We start from the raw sequence: 23,364 nt of genomic DNA on the forward strand, positions 1-23,364 counted from the left end.
GTGCTGAGTCACAGTTCATGGTTCAGAGACACAGCTCACTAAGTGTGCTGAGTCACAGTTCATGGTTCAGAGGCATAAATCAGCAAATGTGCTGAGTCATTCTTTTGTGGCTTAAAGATCATGATGGTGAGCTGTTTATCTTGTCATGGTTCAAACTTTTCTCTGAAATGAGCCAAGCTGATAGTGTCAAACAGGGAAGATCTTCTTCACCTGAATACAGAGCAAGTGCCATAGCAGAGGGAAATGGTAATTTCAATGAAAACATATTTCCAGGTGTTTCTCATTGTCTGTTATATCCATTAAAATATATTTTAGTGGGGTGATATTAAGTGACCAATTTTATGCAATAAAGTCTTACTTATGAGCTTTCTTAGTTGAAAAATGTGTCATGGGGCCCCTGAGTTTATCTGTTTAGTAGAATGGGTTAGAAATAAATACGATACCACCAAATGTTTAAAATGATTTAGTTTTAGAGAAGTTGCTTTTAGTTTTTTGTTTTTTTGACAGAAGTGAGATTTTCTGTTTTTAAAACAAGAACCTGGTCGTTTAACTGGATTTGCCATGGAGAGCAATAACCTTTCTTTACCATTCTCCTCGCCTCTGGAGCCAGAATGACAAAGGGCTGGCTTCCCCACCAGCTTCCCCACCAGAATCATGGGAAGAAATGCTAGTAAAGAGACAGATTCTCCTGTACAGCACAAAAGAGAACGGGTGACATCTCTCTATAGAGACTATAGGACTGAGTCGGGGCAGAGACAGAGGCAAAGGAAGGGAATGGAAGGTCTAAGGTCACTCCAGATTGGAGTTTACCTGGAAAGCACTCCGCTCACAAAAGGGGTTACCAATTTTGTCAGGAGAAAGGCCTACAGTAACATAGACATGTCTGTGATAGATAAGTACCTCTTCTGACAACATATATCAAACTTGGAGCCAGTGTCTACCTCATGCCCTTTCCCAACCACCATTGGCAAAAGCTGAGTCAGCACTATAAGAAGCCAACCAGAGCCATACAGATGAGAGTCCGTAGTAAGACCACAGCCATATGGGCATAGGTGCCAATCTATAGCTTCTCTAAAGATGTAGTTGTGGGAACTCAGTGATATGGAACTTGAGGGACTGAGGATGTGGCTGTGAGTATGGGGATGCATAAGGCATTGGTGATCCTGGTCTAGTTACCATACATCCTGTTTTTAATTAATGAAGAGTAGCATCTAGTGAGCTGAGATGAGGAGAGGTGCAGACAAGTGACTTTAATACCTGCCTTCTGATCCTAGATTGTGCTCTTCTAGCTCACGGATGTGTGCCAGCGATGGCTAAGCTGCAGCAGGGCAGCGTGTGTATGAGATTGGGGAGGGTCGGCATGCACACCAGACAGTGCTTCATAGCGTCTCATGATGGAACAGCACACACACACACCACTAGGCATCAGAAAGATGCTCCCTTCAGCACCTAGGAGCAGGGAGGACTCAGGTCAGAGCAGGGCTGAGTCTTCATTAGGGAGGCAGGGATGCTGTGTTTTGGATTCAGGGTTTCCTGCAGGTGTCATACCCTAGCTAGGTACTACCTGAAATGACCAAGATGCCAGAAAAAAAAAAAAGGATTTTTTTTTCGGCCAGAATTTCAAGATTGAACAATATTATTTTAAGAGTACAGTCATAGCATTTTAGATAGGGAGATTGTACAAAGTCAAATTCTTTGCAAAATAAATTTTTATCCAATTAAATAGATACCCACAAAATCAACCCCAGCCATAACATCTTTTCCTGTTTGAGTTTGCTGCAGAGACTATACTTGGAGGTGACACCACCACCATTTGTGTCAGGTTGATGAACATATAATTTACCTCTTTCACAATCAGTTGTCATGTTTGTTATCAATGAATTTGCCAAGATTAGCTTACACTAAAAATGTTCACTATAATATAATAATGCTGAGATAGAAAGTCCACTTTGGCTGGTCCCCTAAAATTCACATTCTGCAATGTGTCAACCTTGAGTCTTGGGTTTTGAGTTACCCTTGACCTAAGGGTTTTGTAATAGTCTCTTTTGGGCTATATTGTTGTTTGAATTACAAAATTCACGTATGAAGAGCTGTTTATAAATACAATCTCAAATGTATCTCAAAACATCAAATCTCAAAACATCAAATTCTGTATAAATTACTGAAAATTCACAAGTAGAAATTGACCACCTAGAATCTTTTAACAAAAATTAACTTTTATATGGGAAACTTGTTTTGACAGAAAACTAATGACATATTTATCTCCCTGTGGAACTATGAAAGTAATATAATATTATCTTATTTAAAGCAAAATGAACAGTTAGAAAGCCTGTTGGGGTATCACAGTGACCCCATGGTCCCATGTCTATTCTACATCGATTGGAACTCAGAGCGACAACCACACCCTGCTAGAAAGCCATCTAAAAATACTTTCTTCCATGAAGTAAAGATTTATCTTAGATTTACAGGATCTTTCTTTGAAGGACTTTACCCTAAGATCAGTATGTTATTTTAAGTATCTGGATGAAATATCTATGAGAAAGGTAACATGCTCTATGACTGCATTTACTGGTAGATGGGGGAGAAAATTGTACCGTAGGATTAATGTGTTTTGGTTACATTTTATAAGCAATGAGGGAGCAAGACCCAGTTCCCTGGTTCTAGTTCTGTCAGCATCTCATTTGGTTTGTTTATTATGTGTGCCGTGACTTCTCACACAAGTGGAACAGAAAATTTAAAACAGTTACAAATCAGAGTATTCAAGTATTTACGACTTGGTCCTCGGGGCTTAGAGGAAAATAAAATTTGAAGGTAGATGATATACTTTAGTACAAGAACCCAGGGGAGAGAGTGCATGATCTTCTCCTTGTGAGGCAGATTTGGGTGGTGTCGGAGCCCTGTGAGAGTCATGGGAACCGGTTCAGCCTGGAATCCCAAATGTGTTCCAGGGGATGAGAGAACTGTTGGAGGGGAAAAAAAAAAACAAACAAACAAACTATGGAACCACGAGAAGGTGATTGATGGCTGTGTCGTGTTCCCTGGTGGCTTTTAGACTAAAGTAAACAGGTCTCCGATTGGCTGGTTTTCAGTTGTTATTCTTTTCAAATCCTTCTCTCTTATTTATTTTACAGTGGATGGAACTGAGGTTCAACACTCTGGCAAAATGCCCACACTGCAAAAAAATGTAAGTTCTCTGCTGGAAATAACATTGAGAAGTACTTGGGAGCGATCAGAAGAGCTTGGAGGTTTTGCTTATGTAGATTTGCTGTTTAAGGCACGTCATGAACTGAATGCTTACTCATCATCCTCAAGACAAAGCCAAGACATCTTTAAGCTGACATATTCCAGTTTGAAATGAAAATAATTGGGCTTAGTTATTGTTCTTTAAAGGGAAATCCATTTTTGGGAGAGGAAAATTAAATTGTCAAGTTACCTGGAGAGTTTTCCAATGTTATCGAGGATTATAATCTTTTGCAATTAATCTGTAAAAAGCATTGTAATCAAGGAGAAAAAGGTATATTGCTTGTGAGCCTGTAACTGATGGTTAGTTTTTCTGCTTTCTTCCTAATGAGATTATTACTCTGACAAGTTTATGTAATTGCCTGATTTAGCTATCCAGTCTATTTATCTGTGTTTCTGACTGGTCCGCCTAGGGAAAATAACAAAAAACTAGATGAACATGGAAAACCACAAAAGATACATTGATTAAAAATACTTTATGGAATATGTGTTGGGGATTCTGAGGACCAAGGACTTTCTAAGCAGAACTCAGAGGGGTCAGTCATACTCACAGATGTGATTTGTTCTAGCTGAAGAATATTAAATATACTCAGCAAAGGGAAAAGACAGATGGGCCACAAAGCTTGCAAAAGCTTCAAAGCCTTTCCAGGTGGAGTGTTCTGTGACAGAATTGTTCCTGCATCTGCAGTGTGTCACTCCCTTGAGACTTGGTGCCCTGGGGAACTCTGCCAAGCACACACCTACATTCCAAATATCCAGCAGGAAAGTTCATATTTGGGATAACCCATATTATACACAGAGAGAATTTATACTCAATAAATCATTCTTATTACATATGGGATCTTGGGAACTTTTTAAAAACCCAAGTTCCCGGGCAGCCAACCTTTTAAGAAGGGCTTTTAAACCATAGGATTCTTGGGCTTGATTTGTTAACCATTCCACATAGCACTTATTTTGATAATGAAAATTTAATTAAAAGTAATTATCCACTTATGTGTATGAGTTATAAGCAAAGTCAACTAAACTGGAATGTTTTGACAATTCAATTCTTAAAACAGAAAATATAGATTTATACCTTTTTATGACCTTTAGTATGATCTAATTAGCTTCATCTATCTTGACAGTAAAAAAAAAAAATCCAAGAATGGTTTCTCAGAGAAAGTAATTAAAGTGTCTGAAAAATCGAGACTACATAATGAAATGTCTCCATTCATCTCTGCTAAATGATTTTCACTAAATACACCTCTGGGATTTCTTTATCATTTATTTTTAACTTCAAAAGAAGAGATATTTGAAACTTGTGAAATTAATCACCTAAGTTCTTAATTTTATTTTGTCTGATTTCCAATGAACTTCCATTCATTCATGGAGAAGAAAAGCAGACTACGCCATATACATACACAGAAAAGTACCAACCATGCTAGGAGACAGCAATGCCTAGCATGTGTAACTATGCATGCTTTCAATACTTCTGTGTGAGCGTATCAAAAATGCACAAAGCTAAGTGGGAACTATCTTCTTCAAGGACATTAAGTAGTATTAAAATTATAAAAAATAGGCAGCAGAGGATAGGAAGCTAGGCACGGTGAACGCGGCCTTCCAGACAGCTGTACACGGTAGCCAGAGCTTTTGCAACCATCTTAGAGTGCAGGTTAGTTTAGGTTTACAGTAAGAAATGGTTGAGAAAGGGCAGGGGTTATGCTTAAGGGACCTGTTTGATTAACTACTTTAGAACAGTGCCATTGTTTTTTTGCTGACGATAAGAATGTAAAATCTCTGACCATAAGGCTGTATTGATATAAAGAAGAATTTGTATCAATAACCTAGGGAATGGTATGCATAGAAATTCATGTGGACTAAACCAACTTAAACATCATTCGAAGAAGGTGGATTGCAGAATTGGAGTCATATGCTAACCATGGGAGAACTCGGGGCCTTTGTTACTTGAAGGCAGATGCTGTCATCGCATGAGCACCCATGGCTGGCTTCCAAATAGGGCTGGCTTCCAAATTTTTTTTTTTGGCATGTTTTTCTTTATAGTAACATGAAGGTGCTATAAGATACTGAGATAGCATTTTATTTCTTTAAACATAACTATCCCAGAACTTCTTTTCAGTTATAGGAATTATAAAATTATTCCTATAGAACTAGTGTGCTATGTGTTAATCTCACAAGCATTTCCCCACATTACCACAGGCAAAGAAATGTGTTCTGTTCCTTATTTATGCAGATGGGGAGACCGTTGCAGCTCAAAGCTTGTTTTCCTTTCATTGCCATCTTGATATGCAGTGCTAGCATTCTGAAGTACAACTTGGGCTGTGGTCCCCCACTGACATGCTATAATGAACCTAAGACCAAGAGAGATTAACTCTTTGTTAAATCGTCACTGAATGTCAGTTCTACATCACCAAGAGCTCCTTTGTGAATCCCTTTCTACTGTTTTCAGTTATTATGGATTCTTGTTCTTGGAGCCAAGATGAGCAGGAAGAGAGGTGACTTCCAGGAGAGGGTGAAATGTGATCCGAGTTGTGCACATAAGGGGGGATTTCTGAAAAAGAAGTCAGGATGGTTCACTGCAGAAGCATTGCAGTCACCATGCAAAGGCAAGGAGGGAGTCCGAGTGTCAGCTGGCCCTTAAGGATACACCAAGAGGACTGAGCATGGATGGAAAAGGTTGAGCCAAGGATGACTTTTTTTTCTAGATGCACTGGATGGAGACTAGATCCTTAGGATCTAGAGGGATGTGGATCTGGCGGGAGACAATAGACTCCTTTTTATCGTGGTTGATACAAAGAGTCTCAGGTTTGCTCGATTCACTGAATCTTCAGCTCTGTCTCTCCTACATGCAGATAATGTCTTGTATTCAACATGGCCATTACTTTCCTCTTCTTTCCCCAGAATAACTGAAAGCTGAAACTTTTGGAATTAGTTGGTGTTCTACTAATGTACAGCTTTCCCCTCAGCTAGAGCTTTGCTCTTTATTCCCTTTTTTAGCTTTTATGTATCCTTCCCTGTTCCTTCTCTCTCTCTCTCTCTCTCTCTCTCCCTCCCTCCCTCTCTCCTTTCTTCCTTCCTTCCTCCTTCCTTCCTTCCTTCCTTCCTTCCTTCCTTCCTTCCTTCCTATTTCATGACAGGGTGGCCCTGGCTGTCCTGCCTAGTCCCTGTTTATGATCTCATCTACAGTTACTTCATTCTACTGTCTAGCTGACATCACAAACACCTTGAACAACTTCCTGACCACACTCTGCACCCCAGCACTTCTTATAGATGATGGACATGTTAATGAAGGTTACCCTATCACCCCAGTGCAGCCAGAATTCCGATCGCATCTTTTATTTATTCTCCATATTCTCTGTGGATGCTGGTATCCTATCACTATGTGTCTTGACATTTTATTTTCTCCATCTTATGCTTCCTGTTTCTGGTTTTCGTCACTCATTCAGCATCTTGTGTTCGGGTTGTGACAGTGGTCTTCTGACTTACCCTTTGGCCTCCAGCCTTAAAGTTTTCAACCAGTTTCCTAGAAAACAGGTGCCCACATCCACATATGATTTTAAACTCTGCCTTCATATTTCCAGTAGTTCTCACGGCATGCAAATGTGTGATTTATATGCTGCACAATTCAAAAGGTGTCATGTCTCTTCTGATCTGAATCCTGTCCACTGCTTTCTTAAGTTTGGCCTTCTAGTGCTGTATACATTATGTTGAGGAAACATTTTCTGTCTCCTTTTCCCCATCCAGACTGTTCATTGTAAGTCCATTATCTAAAATCCCAAAGCTGACTAACTTCTTAGGAAGCTTGATAAGGTCCCTCATATATACGTCTCTACCTATTTTCTACATCTTTTCTGATTTCTTCTGTACCTACAAATGACCCCTCCCCCAGCGTGGTCTCATCAACAGATCCTTTTGCATCATAAACACCCTCTACTGTCCCTTGATGTTTTCCTTTATTCTTTTGTGACCTGGATGCTCCACTTCCTGCCCCGTCCCCCCCCCCCCCCCCCCCCCCCGCCCCCCACTAAACCCCAAGATGAGCTGAAATCTCCATTGCTCCTCCTGTTTGCTTTTATAACCATTCTATACCATTTGTGCTTCTGATACTATTTTTTGCCTCATACTTTAATCATGGCTATGATTATGAACTAAAATGGCTCATCCTTCTACCTAGTTCAGAATCACCCTGTCTTGAAACCTCACTGTGTTGGTTCATTGGTTTTGCAATAATGAAATAGCTAAGACTTCATGTATAATAAAGAGATCAAAAAAAGGCTTATTTTAGCTTATGTGCTCTAGGATTAAGAGCCTAGATATGGTGTCAACCTTCTTGCTGGCAGAATTTTGGGGTGGTAAAGTTTTACATGACTAGTGACCAGGAATGTACACGTTTGTTTTTCTGGTCTTTCTGTCTTTTCTTTAAGAACAGAACAAAACAAGATTCCCTCGTGAGAGTCTCACCTTGGTGACTACCCAATCCTAATCACCTTTCAAAAGCCACACATCTGTGCGTTCTTCCAATTCAAGTCCCATCCTCTTAAAAGCTCACAGTGAAGATTATCCTCCAAGGCAAGGTTCAGAAGGGAGGAAGCAGTCAATATTCAAGCTGTAGCACTCACCTTCCCCGTTACCTTATCTGCAACTACAAAGAACATTGATTGACATTAATACTCAATCATACTATGCAAGTGTCCCTTCTAAGCCTAGTATTTCAGAAAGTGGTTTGTGAATAGGGAAGTTTATAGTTTATAGTTTGAAACATAATTAGATTCTTGGGAACACTAAATAACCTTTCCACTTTTTTAATATATGCTTTAAAATAAATAAATAACTATAATAAACATCCTCTGTGATGTATATCTTATGGAAGTTAAAAAGAATCCCTTAAGGGCCCACCAGTGAAGTTGCAGTCATAGCTGGGCTATCCTGAGGCTTTACCATTCAGGTGAAGAGAAATGGCCTTTGCCTTTCAGAAGATGGAAAGGCTAGGATCGACTTCCTCCCAATAAAGTTCTTAGTATATTCTTGTTCCAAAACAAGTAGGTAATGAAAAATAACCTACCTGAAAAGGGAGACTAGAAAAAGATAGCTTGTGTTAGCAAGCATCTTAATAGCAAAGTGGAAGTCAATGCAGAGGGTTAAAAATATAACAGTTGAGCATAGAATGAAGAAAACGGATAGAAAAAGCTATAACCCTGAAACACTCACCAAAGGCAAATACACACCAGGCACATGCTAGCTAGAGTCAAAATATCCATGTGAGGTTCAATAGCAAGTCTTTGGTACTGTTCTATCTTTTAGCAATTGAACTCTGCTCCCAACACATCCCTAATCTCAGCTATACCATCCCTTACAGTTGGGATAGCTATGTGCTTGGGTAGGAAACAATGGAATCTGAGTAAAAGTGGTGAGCCCAGCTTCCTACCACCTCCTCAAACACAGAATTGGTTGATTGGGTATTCTCTCCCCTCTCCGATTGTCTGGAAAGGTAACGGTGGCAAGAACTTTGCTACCAATTGAGTGGAGTCTGCCAATGCCAGTTAACCACAGACAGCACAAGGCTCTTTGTCAGCTCTCAGCTGGACACCTGCATCTGCAGTTCCAAGAGAAACAAACTCTCTTAACTGTGATTTGCCTTTTATGGTCTGTGTTTCTCTTTTTATCACATGTCCTAACTTACCTATCTAATATAAAAATAAATAACACTATAGTCACTTCATCAGAAACATAAATCTCATACTTGTGTGTACTATGTAATAAATACAGTATAGTATATAATATACTATAAGTTCAAATATTTGAAAATGAAAACTGGCAGTTATAATGATTATGTTCTTGTGAATTAAGATACAAATAAGTAAAAAATTTAAGACTTTAAACGATAGAAAAGTATGTTTGTAATGGATAAGAAAGAACTTCCTAGATAAGGCATCAAAAATCATAACCCTTAAAGGAAGAGTGAAAAATTTTTAATATAAAGAATTACCTTGGCCTGGAAAGATGGTTCAGTGGTTAAAAACATGTATTGGTATTACCACGGACCTCAGTACAGTACCACAGACCTCAATACAGTTCCCCGGTTGCTCATAAGCACCTGTAATTCCTGTTCCAGGTGAACCCAATTCATATGGCCTTTTAAGACACCTATACTCCTGTGAACACACACACACACACACACACACACACACACACACACACACACACTTATATATAACCAAAATTAATAAAAATAAATTTACAGAAGAATTGCCATATATTACATAGACTTTCTTGATTAAAATCTCTATCAGAAGATGTTAAAGACATGAACAAGTGTTCAATAAGAAAGAAAGCCAATTATCAGTTGAAAAGATGTCTAATCATTTAGAAAAAAAGGGTTATACATACTCAAAACTACAATTAAAAACCATTCTTGCCCGTGGTAAATAAGAACAATACTAAGGGGCTGGTGAGATGGCTCAGCGGTTAAGAGCGCCAACTATTCTTACAAAGGTCCTGAGTTCAAATCCCAGCAACCACATGGTTGCTCACAACCATCCGTAGAAATGTGATGCTCACTTCTGGAGTGTCTGAAGGCAGCTACAGTGTACTTAAATATAATAAATAAATAAATATTAAAAAAATAGTTAAAAAAAGAACAATACTAAGTGTTGTTGAAGTGCTGGCAAGAATTTAGGTAGAATAATGGTATGTTTCATGCAATTTTGCTGAAGACATGAATTTGATATTTATTTACTTATTCTTTTTATATTATATTAAAATCATAATAAATTTATTTTAAAATATACAACTCAGTATTGACATAGTTTTAAGTCATCAAATAATTTATAATAGTTAATGCCTCTTAAATATACATGATATCTTCTGAAGCTAAAAGTAATACGCACTCAACCAGTTTTTAAAATCTATTTGGAACATTAAACATGATAGAAGTAGAAAAATTCTCTTATGAAGTTCTCTATAAAAGGAAATTGTGACAAGTTCCTGATTAGACAGAAACCGTTCCATGTCCAAGTGAGAATATGCAGCGTAACTGTGGCTTGCTAGAATGAATTGGGTAGTGATCCTTCTGTTTCTATTTTGTGGAATAGTTTGAAGAGTATTGGTATTAGGCCTTCTTTGAAGGTCTGATAGAATTCTGCACTAAACCCATCTGGTCCTGGGCTTTTTTTTTTTGGTTGGAAATTTTAAAGACTGCTTCTATTTCTTTAGGGGCTATGGGACTGTTTAGATGGTTTATTTGATCCTGATTTAACTTTAGGTATTTGGTATCTTTCTAGAAAATCGTCCGTTTCATGTAGATTTTCCAGTTTTTTTTGAATGTAGGCTTTTGTAGTAGGATCTGATGATTTTTTGAATTTCCTCATTTTCTGTTGTTATATGTCTTTTCATTTCTGATTTTGTTAATTTAGATGCTGTCTCTGTGCCCTCTGGTTAGTCTGGCCAAGGGTTTATCTATCTTGTTGATTTTCTAAAAGAACCAGCTCCTAGTTTTGTTGATTCTTTGTATAGTTCTTTTTGTTTCTATTTGGTTGATTTCAGCCCTGAGTTTGATTATTTCCTGACATCTACTCATCTTGGGTGTACTTGCTTCTTTTTGTTCTAGAGCTTTCAGGTGTGCTGTCAAGCAAGTCAAGAGCTAGTGTATGCTCTCTCTAGTTCCTTTTTGGAAGCACTCAGAGCTATGAGTTTTCCTCTTAGCACTGCTTTCATTGTGTCCCATAAGTTTGGGTATGTTGTGTCATCATTTTCATTAAATTCTACAGTCTTTAATTTCTTTATTTCTTCCTTGACCAAGTTATTATTGAGTAGGGCATTGTTCAGCTGAATTTGATATTTATTAAAGATATATCTATGGCATATTGCAACACTTTTTCTAGAAATATGCTTGAGGGATTCTCATACATATAAATGACACACAATAGTGCTTCATGTAATGGTTATAATAAGAAAACATTAAGAAAATGAAATGAAAGTTAAGAAAATATTTGTTACGAAAATATAAATGAATTAGATAGTCTCTTATCAATACAGGTTTCCTCCATGGAGCATTAAGCAAATAAAAAGTCAAATTCTAGACAAACAGTTTATCACACATATCTATAAAGATTTGACAGATGCACAAACAACCCTGGATATTGCATAGAGCACCACATAGTATTACATTCTAAGGCTTTTACTGATGCAAGAATAGTCCTTGGCCCTCATTTCATCCATGTGGTAGGTTGACACAGACTGTGGAGTAGCAATGGTTTCTCCCTTCTCTGATGACTTAGTTTGAACAGTTTAAAATAAAAGACGTGGATTTTCTAAACAGGATTCACATAAAACTAGTGTACTGCCCGAGTTACTCTTTTGGTACATGCAAAAGCAGTTCTAATGTTCACTTAGAATCTTTGACTTCTTCAGTGCTCAGTTCTAAGAAGTTTAATTTGTTTTTCATGCATGGTAAATTAGAGACCTCCAGAGATTGCTAGACAGGTAGTTCTAATGAGAAACACCACTTAGCTCTGAGCTATAAGGCAAGAATCCTGCTCTTAGGATACATAAGAAATAAAACCAAAACTAGTCTAAGGCTAAATAGAGCATAGAGGTTTGAACTCTATATGCCCTATTGATTCCAGGCAGCTGCCTGCACAGTACAGTGTCTATGGTTGTCTCTGGGGCACTCGGATATTTATGTGAATGTTTCATTCAGGAAAATTGATGATGCATGTATTTGCAGCAAAGTTCATTAGCTTCTCGGAAGATTTGGGTATTGAAGGAAGTTGAAGGTTTGCATGATACAAACTTCTGTACAGTACTGTGTGTTTGTTTCTGTGGCCTGTTCCTACGTCTCACTTATTTAATAGACAACCATTGAATGATTACACATGGTCTTGACATTGGCCATGCGAAGGTCGTTCACTAACAGTGCCTGCATATAGCATATATTAAAAAAAAATGCATATTAGCAAGCAGTGCCCACAAGGCTTGGGTGACTTGGTCTCTGCTATACTGGCATCATTTTGAAAATTAACCAAAATTGGAGGTGGAGGTAGAATGTTACCAAATTTTGGATCTCATTTGAGAAGCACAGTAGCAGTGTATGCTTCAATGGATTTCCCAGAGGCTTTTAAACACTATGCATTAAGAAACCTAAAAATTTAACTCCTGCAATGTCATAATTCTACTTGTAAAAAAATCTAAGAAATGATGAAAAAAATAAACACAATGCTTTTTAAATGTTGCTTAGTTGACAGTTTTTATAATGATGAAAACACTTCTGTGTAAATCATTGGGAAATGGTTGGTTCTGTTGATTATGTATCAGAAGTCCATTGTGTGAATGCTTGATAACAGGAAAATATCCATGCCACCTATGGGTCAGAATAATACATGAGAATAGTACATGAGAGTACCTAAAAACTGTTTTCGGGTAGTAGAATTATACATACTTTGCCTTTTCACTCATTTCTCTTATTTTCAAAAATTTCTGCACTAAACATAAACTATAACCAAGTGCTACTTGTTAGCTAACATTTTATCCTCCATTCCAGAAAAGACTTCTGGGGGTATGGACATTTATCTGATGGATGATCAGGGACCACAGTGGCTTTTTTATTTACACTGTTTATTTTTATGAATATTGTCAGTGAGCAAGGCACCACTTGCTTTTGCCATTTGTTGAAACATGTCAGTTTATAATCTTGTCTGTCATTTTGAAGAAACACATTAAGCTCCTAAGTACCTAAGATCCTAAGTACATGAGAAGTCATGAAGACACGATGGGGAATCTTTACCGAAATGTTTAACGTGCCCCCCTGCTTTGCTCTTTGCAGCTCCTCGGTAGGTAGCGCCCTTCCCCGGAGACGCTGCTGTGCGTATGTCACCATCGGAATGATATGTATTTTCATTGCAGTTGGATTAACTGTGAGTACCACTTGTTTGTTTCCTCATTCTGATACAGGGACTCATGGAGCAGAGGCTGGTCTTTGAGTTCATGATCCTCTTTCCTCTACCTCCTAAGTGCTAGGATTATAGGTGTGCTCTTCTATGCCAAGAGACTGAACACTACTGTTGCAACTCTTTCTGCAAGTTTATCAACTTTAGTCTGTGGTGAGACTTGGGACACCCTTCAGAGATCCCCAAGTTAGTGGTCACTCAGCACAACAGGCTCCTGAGCTTCTGAGGGACTATGGTCAATCAGATACCCAATCCTTGGATATGTCTTTATTTTCCATTAGTTAATTATTTAAAAAACTATCCATTTTTATTTGATTTTATATGTATAGGCATTTTTTGTGTGCGTGCATGTCTGTGCATACCCGGTGCCCATGAAGGCCAGCAGAAAGTGTCAGATTCTCCGAAGCTGGGGTTGTGAGGCCTGATGTGCTTGATGAGAATCTAATCTAGGTCCTCTGGGTGAACAGTCAGTGCTCCTAACCATACCATCTCTTCAGCCTTATAAAAGATTTTATGACATTATATTAACCTTATGAGCTCAAGTTTCATTGTGCATGTCTTGTTCCTAATGGCGTCTGCCCATCTAGAGAGAGATTGGTTGTGCCTATTTGAAAGTCTTTAGCACTGAGAAATTCACTATTTGTCAAAAGCCCATTTACTTTTGTTGAGTTGGCAGAACCAACGTTTTATGGTCATGAAATATCTTATACTCAAAACAACGTTTGCTATGAGATTGAGTTAGTTTCAGAGGAGACTGAAGTTGAGCAGTTGGCATGGAAATCACTCCAGACAAAGAGAGGGAGTTGAACTTTGCTTTCTGTGTTCTGTGTTCCTTGGTTAATATACCTGGTCCCATATCATTAGCAGTGCCACATGGGAGTGAATATTTACATGGATTAAACACCTTACAAAGATAACTTCACATGAGTTCTGGGGTTTTGCCTTACTATGTCTGGCAATGCGCTTCTCTATTTACTTCATAAAATTTGTAGTTATATAAGTACCATTGTTGTCTGTCGATTAGAGTCAAGAGCTACATGTAGTCTTACAGGTACTTAGTGGCTTCAGTTCAGAAATACATTTCATATTATCACAAACAGGGAGGCCAACACAAGTTTTCCAAAAAGACATTTCCTTAAAGTTTCTAATCTTTTGCTTTGATGTTATTTTTCGTTTCAGGTTGGCACACAAGATTTTTCAAGGCGATTTCATGCAACCTATGTGTCTTGGGCAATTGCTTATCTGCTAGGTTTGATTTGCCTTATCCGAGCTTGTTACTGGGGCGCAATCAGAGTCAGTTATCCAGAGCATGGTTTTGCTTAACTCTTCTCATGAATCCTTGATGCAGGTGAGAGTGTCCAGTAGTCCTTGAGAAGCTCTGCTGGACGCCTTCAAATCATTTATCCTAATGGATTCCATCCTGGTTTGTATAGTAATCTTAAGAACTTGTGCGTCTTTTCGGAACAGATGCTCACTGACGTACATCATATGCAAGTTCATTTTGCTGCTAGGTTTTCAGACTTGGAAAAATAAAGCTGTGTCTTTGTTTTTTTAAATCATAAAGGTATTTTTGCATTTGTCCTCACACGTTATATCTAATATCAGTCTTTCATTATGTTTAAACCATTTGTTCCATTACTTGTTGCTGTGGGACTATCCCCAAGAAGTGTTTATAAATGTTTCTACAATAGGGTCACATTTATACTTACATTTTAAACAGAATTGCTTGCTTTAAATATCTAAGCAATATGCATTTTTGCTTGAACTGCTTACTGTAATTTTAACCTAAGAGTATAGATACTTTATTCAGGAAAAACAAATTGAGTGTACTTTGAAAAACTTGACATTCTTGTCAGAGAATCATTTCTAGATACTATATGCTTGGGTTTTTTGTTGTTGTTGTTGTTGTTTGTAGAAAGATACAATATTTTGGTAGTAAATTAAAATACCTAGGATGAACATATAGTCCACAGTTGGAGATGTTAGATAAATGTCTTTTCTCTAAGATTACAGGACTTTTTGCCTTTCAGTTTTGTCTTTTTATTTAGCATTTACAAAAATCTGGTCTGGATTTATGGAATTTAATGTTACTCTGCTGAATGTATTCCTTTATAAACTGGAGGAAGTATTTCAGACAACATGTTTTATAATACTTCATCATCTCGTCAAAGACATGTTGACACTGGGTTGCAATCCTTTTCATTAGGTCATGGTAAACTTATCTTCTTGACATACGTGTACACCTGCTTCTCTGTGAAGAGAACTTAGGACTTCTTTGCTTTAGCTGAAATGATAGAATTAGAGATTCTCTTACCATTTCTCACCTGGTCAGATAATGACTCAACTTCTTCAAGAGAACGGATCAGAGATAAAGAGCTTCATCGTCACCTAAAACTTCGGGTGGTATTCGTGGACTCAGCTTTTGCACTGCCCAGTTTTGCAGTTTAGAAGGAATTCCTTGAGAGTCAGTGGTCTAAACTCTTTCACATTGTAGAATTAGACAATGAGATGCCCTGAATACATTAGTAGGTGATTCCAAAGGACAAGACTAATGTTCTAAATTATTTATGTTCCTGATTAATATGAAAATGTACTTACTGCAAAGTTGGAGTCAGCTACACCTCAAAGAGAAAATGATAAATGTATAAATGAAGTAGCTCAGGATTCTATGTACCTTTGAAAATATGCTAATAAAGATTATTATTCAAAAATCACTTTGTTCTATTTCTTCCTAAAAAATTAGATTTTATTTCAAAAATTTACTTTGAGATCTTGCTGTGAAATATTCATATTAAGGAAGACAAACCATTTTTGGATAATGTTCATTTATCTTTTTTATTCTGTTTTCATTATTATGTTTTAAATATTTTTATTTGGCATGCTATGGTATTGTTAGCACACTCTATATTCAGAATAAAATAATCGGTGTCTTGTCTTAATGACAGTACTTTGTAACAGCTCTGGGTGTCTTTCATCTTTTCCCTATTGGTTTGAAACCTCACATTGTGTTCTATGCTATTTGACAATATCCTTCCGGAATATAACTATGGGATGGATATATGTGACAGTTTGTTCATCTGCTCATCCCCACTTGGATCCCTTCCTGGTAAGGAAAGAATGAATATGCATGAGGGATTGGATTATTTTTAGTGCTTATATATACTTGGGTCAGTATTTGTATTTTATTATTATTATGAATTTGTCTGTTTACTTTACATTCCTGTCACAGCTTCCTCTCCCTCATCTCTGCCTAGTCCCTCCACTCTCCTTTCCTCCCTTCCCCTCATCCATACTTCCTCCTCTCTCCTCAGAAAATGGGAAGCCTCCCATGGGCATCCACCAGATTTCGCATATCCAGTTGCAGTAAGACTAGGTACATCTTCTGTTGAGGCTAGACAAGGCGACAAGGCATCCAGTTACGAAAAAGAGATCCAAAGGCAGGCAGTGTAGTTTAAAGCTCCTACTTTAGGAGTCCCACATGAAGACTCAGCTGTACAACTGTTACATGTACCAAAGGCCCAGGTCCATCCCATGTCTGGGTAGCCCTCTGGGTAGCAATTTAGTCTTTATGAGCCCCTATGGGATCAGGTTAGTTGATTTTGCAGGGTTTCTTTTGGTGTCCTTGACCCCTCTGGCTCCTTCAGTTCTTCCTTCCACTCTTCCAAAGGATTCCCTAGGCCCCACCTAATGTTTGGCCGTGGGTCTCTGTATTGCATGAAATACTAAAAAGGCAATCCATGCTACCGCTGGCTTGGCACATGTGGACAGGCCGGCCTGTCCTCAGCCCAACACACAAGCCAACTCAGCTCCGAAATCTCTCCACCCGGCTAGCTAAGTTTCCATGGCGGGCTGTTGCCACAAACGCCCCATACTTCCCAATTCCTAAGGCTGGCTGGGGTGCCCTGCTGCTGTACCTTTCTCTGGAACCCAGTTGAGTCACCGAATGAAGGAAAACACCACACAATCTTAGTTTAGAATCGACAGGTAACACAATTGCTGGGCGCAGAAACTAGCATCCTAAATTTGTAAGCTGTTCTATGTTAAACCCTGCAGTGGCGGATCCAATCTGCTACCTAAACAGGGGAGGGGGGTGTCCAGCTACCTACATTGTGGCTCCATGTTTCATTACCACAGTTTCTGCCTCCAGGGTTTCCATGGTCCCCATGTGGCAGCTACCCTACTCGTACTCCTGCGGCAGATCCTGCTCATTCCCAGCCATCCATCCGGTTGTTAGCTGTCATAGATCCCTGTAACCTGGCAAAATTGAAACTCTAGAGGCTTGTTATTCATCAGTCAGACTTATATCAGTGAATTCTCAACCCACAAAACACCCACACAAAGAACTTAAAACTCAACTGCTATAAACACAAGCTGCACACTTAGATAGGGCAAACACATCGTACTTACTATTTAATCACCTAAGAAGTCCCCAATACTTATGGCTCCGAAGATTGCTTGGTTCTGGTTCCTCTTCCTCTCTTATAGATTCCATCTTGTCTCCTCATCTCCGTCTGCCTCTCTGTCTCTCTGTCTCTGTACTTGTCTCTAAAACTCTCAACCCACCTTCTTTTTTTTTTAAATTTATTTATTTATTATATGTAAGTACACTGTAGCTGTCTTCAGACACTCAAGAATAGAGCATCAGATTTCGTTATGGATGGTTGTGAGCCACCATGTGGTTGCTGGGATTTGAACTCTGGACCTTTGGAAGAGCAGTCAGTGCTCTTAACCACTGAGCCATCTCACCAGCCCCTCAACCCACCTTCTTTTCCCACTGTCCAGTCACAGGCTTTAGCCTTAACTTGTGCCTGCCCTCACCTGCATATAGACAGCAATCCACATCTCTGCATCAGTTTCCATCAGTTGCTGGGTGAAGCCTCTCAGATGACAGTTATGCTAGGTTCCTGTCTGCAAATATAGCAGAATATCATTGATAGTGTCAGGGGTAGAATCCCTCACATAGCATTGTTCTCAAGCTAGTCCTGTCATTGGTTGGCCCTTCCTTCAAATTCTGTTCCATCTTTTATCCCTGCACAATTTTTAGGCAGGACAAATTGTGGTTCTCAGGTCTTATAGCTAGATTGGTGTTCCAGTCCTTCTATTGGGAGTCTTGCCTGGTTATAGGTGATAGCCAGTTCAGATCCCATATCCCCTATTGCAAGGAGTCTTAGCTAGGATCACTCTCATAGATTCCAGGGAATTTCCATTGTCCTGGTTTCTAGCTAGGATGTTTCTTTCCCTACACTCTCCCCTTCCATCCCCACTCCACCTCATCCCTTCTATTCCCACCCCCAACCATTCCTTGACCCAGTCCCCTCCCTCCACTTCTGATGTCAAATGTGTTTCCCCTTCTCAGATTCAAGCATCCTGCCTTAGCCCCTCATTGTTACTTAGCCTCTTTGGGTCTATGGATTATAGCATGGTTAGCCTATACTTTATGGCTAATAGCTACTTATAAGTGAGTACATACATGCTTGTCTTTCTGGGTCTGGGTTACCTCACGCAGGATGATCTTTTCTAGTTCTATCCATTTGTCTGAAAATTTCATGATTTCATTGTTTTTAATAGCTCTGTTGTGTGAATTTACCACAGTTTCTTTATCCATTCTGAAGCTGACTAGGTTGTATCTAGTTTATGGCTATTACGAGTAAAGCTGCTATGAACATAGTTGAGCAAGTGTTCTTGTAGGATAGTGGAGCATTTGGGGAGTATATGTCCAGGAGTGGCATATTTGTTTCTTAAGGTGGAACTATGCCCAATTTTCTGAGAAACTGCCAAATGGATTTCCAAAGTGGTTGTACAAGTTTGAACTCCCACAAGCAATGGAGGAATGTTCCCCTTGTTTCAACATCCTCTCCAGCATGAGCTGTTACTTGCGGTTTTGAGCGTAGCCATTCTGATAAGTGTAAGTTGGGATCTCAGAGTTGTTTTGGTTTTCATTTCCCTTGTGACTTTGGATGGTGAACGTTTCTTTAAGTGCTTTTTGGCTATAAGAGATTCCTCTGCTGAGAATTCTCTGTTTACATCTGTACCCCATTTTTAATTGGGTTATTTGTTTTGTTGGTGTCTAATTTTTTTGAGTTCGTTATATATTTTGGATACCATCCCTCTGTCATGTGCGGAGTTGGTGAAAATCTTTCCCATTCTGTAGGCTGCCGTTTTGTCCTTTGATGCTGTCTTTTGCCTTACGGAAGTTTTGCAGTTTCATGAGTTCTCATTTATCGTTGATCTTCGTGCCAGAGTTGTTGGAGTTCTGTTCAGGAAGTTGTTTGCTGTGCCAACGCTTTCAAGACTATTCTCTATGTTCTGTTCCTTTAGATTTAGTGTATCTGGTTTCAAGTTGAGGTCTTTGATCCACTTGAACTTGAGTTTTGTGTAGGGTGACAGACATGGATCTATTTGCATTCTTCTACACGAAACCATCCAGTTAGACCAGCACCGTTTGCTTTCTTTTTTCCTATTGTATAATTTTGGCTTCTTTGTCAAAGTCAAGGTTTGTAGGTGAGTGGGTTTGCTTCTGGTTCTTCATTTCTATTCCACTCAACTTGTCTGCGTTTGTTCTGTAGTACAGCTTGAAATCGGGAATGGTGACACCACCAGAAGTTCTTTTATTGTATGGGATTGTTTTAGCTGTTCAGGGCTTTTTGTTTTGAGTACTGTTCTTTCAATGTTTGTAAAGAATTATGTTGGAATTTTGATGGGAATTGTGTTGAACCTGTAGATTGCTTTTGGTAGGATGGCCATTTTTGCTATGTTAATCTTATGGATCCATGAGTATGGGAGATCTTTCCATCTTCTGGTATCTTCTTTAGTTTCTTTTTTCAAAGATTTGAAGTTCCTGTCATATAGGTCTTTCACTTGCTTTGTTAGAGTTACACCAAGATATTTTATATTATTTCTGGCTATTGTGAAGGGTGTTGTTTTCCTAATTTCTTCCTTAGCTCATTTACCAGTTGTATATTGGAGGGCTACTGATTTTTTTTTTGATTAATTTTATATCCAGCCCCTTTGCTGAAGGTTTTTTTTTTATCAGATAGAGGAGTTCTCTGGTAGAAATTTGGGGCTCACTTTTGTGTCCTAGCTAAAACTTCAAATACTATATTGAATAGGTACAGATAGAGTGCCAGTTTTGTCTAGTCCTTGATTTTAGTGGAATTGCTTTAAGTTTCTGTCCATTTATTTTGAAGCTGGGTATCAGCTTAATGTGTATTGCCTTAATTGTGTTTAGATATATACCTTGTATTCCTGATCTCTCCCAGACTTATATCATGAAAGCGTGTTGGATTTTTGTTAAAGGCTTTTCAGCATCTAATGAGATGATCATGTGGTTTCTTTCTTTCAGTTTGTTTATATGGTAGATTACATTGATGGATTTCTGTATGTTGAACCATCCCTCCATTTCTAGGATAAAGCCAACTTGATCATGGTGGATGATGTTTTTGATGGGTTATTGGATTCAGTTTGCAAGTATTTTTGCATCAATGTTCATAAGGATATCGGTCTGAAATTCTCTTTGTTGGACGAGTCTTTGTGTGGCTTCATAAAATGAATTTGACAGTGTTCCTTTTGTTTTTATTTTGTGGAGTAATTTGAAGAGTATAGGTTTAGAGGCTGATTTCTGAGTTTATCTTTGTTGGATGGGTGGGTTTTGGACAACCCCTCCCTCCTTAGGTTCTATTTTCTCTCTCTCTTTCGGCCTGGAGTTCTAGTGGCTAGTGAATCTTCAGGTCCAGGAGGGTGTGTCCTCTGGGATTTTTGTGTTCTGCATGTCCTCTTGGATTTTGGATGCTGCCCTTGCCTCTGGGGTACCTAATACCAGTGTGGCCTAGGGTCCCAGGTGCCAGAGTGGCCTCCAGGAAAGCACATGGAGTTGTGGACTGGAAAATAAAATCCAGGGGGTGGGGTGCAGTTTAAGTCTGTTGGGTGTGTTTTAACGGGACTTTGTGGCCAAAGGCTTGGGGTGGGGTTTTGCTTGGTGTTCCTCGTTCCTGTGGGCTTCCGAAAAACCGGGTAGAGTTGTGGAGTGCAGGGGACTGTGTAAAAACTGTTGGGTGTGTTTTTAAGGGAATTTGGCAGACAGGGGATGAGAGGCATGGCTGGGGTTTGGGCAGGGAGGGTTCTTATCTGGTGTTCCTGGTACAGAGCTGGAAAGTGGAGTGCAGGGAACAGGGTGCAGCTTACACTGTTGGGTGTGCTTTAAGGGGACTTTGCCTTTACTTCTGCTTGGAGGCCCTGCCTGGACCTTTCCTGAGTGGGATGGTTCTCTCCTGGGTTCCCTGCAGCCAGTGTCCCAGCTGCAGTGTAACCTCTGCAGGTGCAGCAGGGCAAGAGCAATACCTGGTATTCTGAACTACAATATTTAGGTACATATTATAATCTAAGGTTAATGAAAAAAATCCAAATAGTACCTAAAAGCAAAACATGTAAAAGACTGGTATGGGAAGTGATCAAAACAAAGACACACCCATCAAAAAATAGTGCATGAAAATATTTACAAGTAAAAGCAAAAGACAAATTGGTGAAGGTATTTTTCAAAATAGTTGAATGTATCTCTGAGATGCAAGAAGGGTCCCAAGACAAGAAGCAGTTCCTAAGAGGAGAAATAAGCCTGGTGGCACACAACTTTAATCCCAGCACTTGGGAAGCAGAGGCAGGTGGACTCTGTGAACTTTGTGCCAGCCTGGTGTATATAGCAAATCCAGGCCAGCCTGGGATACATGGTGAGAACCTGTCAAAAATAATAAATAAATAAATGAAACAAAATATAAATATCTTTTTAAATGATATTTTAAATTTATTTTAATAAATTTTTAAAATTTATTATTTTATTTTATTTCTAAAGATTTTTTACTTTATCTTATGTATGAGTACACTGTAGCTGTACAGATGGCTGTGAGCCTTCATGTTTTTGTTGGGAATTGAGTTTTAGGAACTTGTCTTGCTCTGGTCAACCCTGCTCACTCCAGTCAACTCTGCTTGCTCAGTTCCTGCTCACACTGCCCCAAAGATTTATTTATTATTATAAAAAGTACACTGTAGCTGTCTTAAGATGCACGAGAAGAGAGTGTCAGTTCTCATTACAGGTGGTTGTGAGCCACCATGTGGTTGCTGGGATTTGAATTCAGGACCTTCAGTAAAGCAGTCAGTGCTCTTTCCTGCTGAGCCAGCCCCTGTTTTTATTTTTAACCATGCGTGTGTATACACACATGATGTAGGTACCCGTGGAGGACAGGGTTGTCAGATAGCCTGGTACTGGAGTTAAGACAGTTGTGAGCTGCTAGACATGTATTCTGGGAATCAGACTCAGAAGTGTGAGCCCTTAACCACTGTGCTGTCTCTTCATCAGGCATTTGTTTTCCTAGGAAAGAATGTAAATTGAACCAAAGAGAAGGCATGCCTTTTCTATTAACTGAAAAAGAGCGCTACTATTCCATGGATTTTTAGACCATGAAAATCTGAGTGTTCTCTCTTTTCAGTCTCCCGCTCCCTGTATTTTCTGGTATCATAATTCTAAGAATGTATACCAAAGAGCAAGTGTGTGTTTGTATGATGTTTATCATATTTCTGTTGTAAGTATTAGAAAAACTAATTGGTCTTTTTTAAAGAGTAGGCTGGGCTCAATCAGTTATGGCACACTTAACCTGTGATATAAAAATCCACTACTAAAACCATGAAAAAGCTTAGCAGTGGTGACTCAAGGCTTTAATTTAAGGACTTAGGAAGTAGACTCAGGTGGATCTCTATGAGTCTGAGTTCTAGGCCAGCCGGTCCTACAGAGAGTTCAAAGAGAGCCAGAGCTACATAGATAAATCTAGTTTAAAAAACCTAATACATAAAACAATAAAATATAAATGAATAAAAACATAAATTGTTTATCATTTGAACCTCGTCACAACTTAAACAATACAATCCTTGTTTTTTGATCTGCTTTAGGGAAAGTATATGTCCAAACTCTATAAACACTAAGGAAAAAATAAAAAAAGTGTTCCTCTGACTCCTCCATTGTTGGTGGGATTGCAAGCTTGTACAACCACTCTGGAAATCAGTCTGGCAGTTCCTCAAAAAATTGGACATAGTACTACCGGAGGATCCCGCAATACCTCTCCTGGGCATATATCCAGAAGATGTTCCAACTGGTAAGAAGGACACATGCTCCACTATGTTCAGAGCAGCCTTAGTTATA

The 23,364-nt window shown here is 38.9% G+C and overlaps 1 protein-coding gene across 1 annotated transcript in view; it reads left to right on the forward strand.

The window, feature by feature from the left end:
* Positions 1–15,892, forward strand: part of Pip4p2 (phosphatidylinositol-4,5-bisphosphate 4-phosphatase 2) — a 53,160-nt gene extending 37,268 nt beyond the window's left edge. Inside the window, exons 5-7 of the mRNA XM_021160242.2 lie at positions 3,132–3,184; positions 13,058–13,148; positions 14,361–15,892. Coding sequence (XP_021015901.1) covers positions 3,132–3,184; positions 13,058–13,148; positions 14,361–14,504 — 288 coding nt within the window. The 3' untranslated portion in view covers positions 14,505–15,892. The remainder of the gene's footprint in view (positions 1–3,131; positions 3,185–13,057; positions 13,149–14,360) is intronic.
* The last annotated feature ends 7,472 nt before the right edge of the window (positions 15,893–23,364 follow it).

Source organism: Mus caroli, chromosome 4 (assembly GCF_900094665.2).
Source record: "Mus caroli chromosome 4, CAROLI_EIJ_v1.1, whole genome shotgun sequence".
In the NCBI taxonomy this organism is placed as follows: Eukaryota; Metazoa; Chordata; class Mammalia; order Rodentia; family Muridae; genus Mus; species Mus caroli.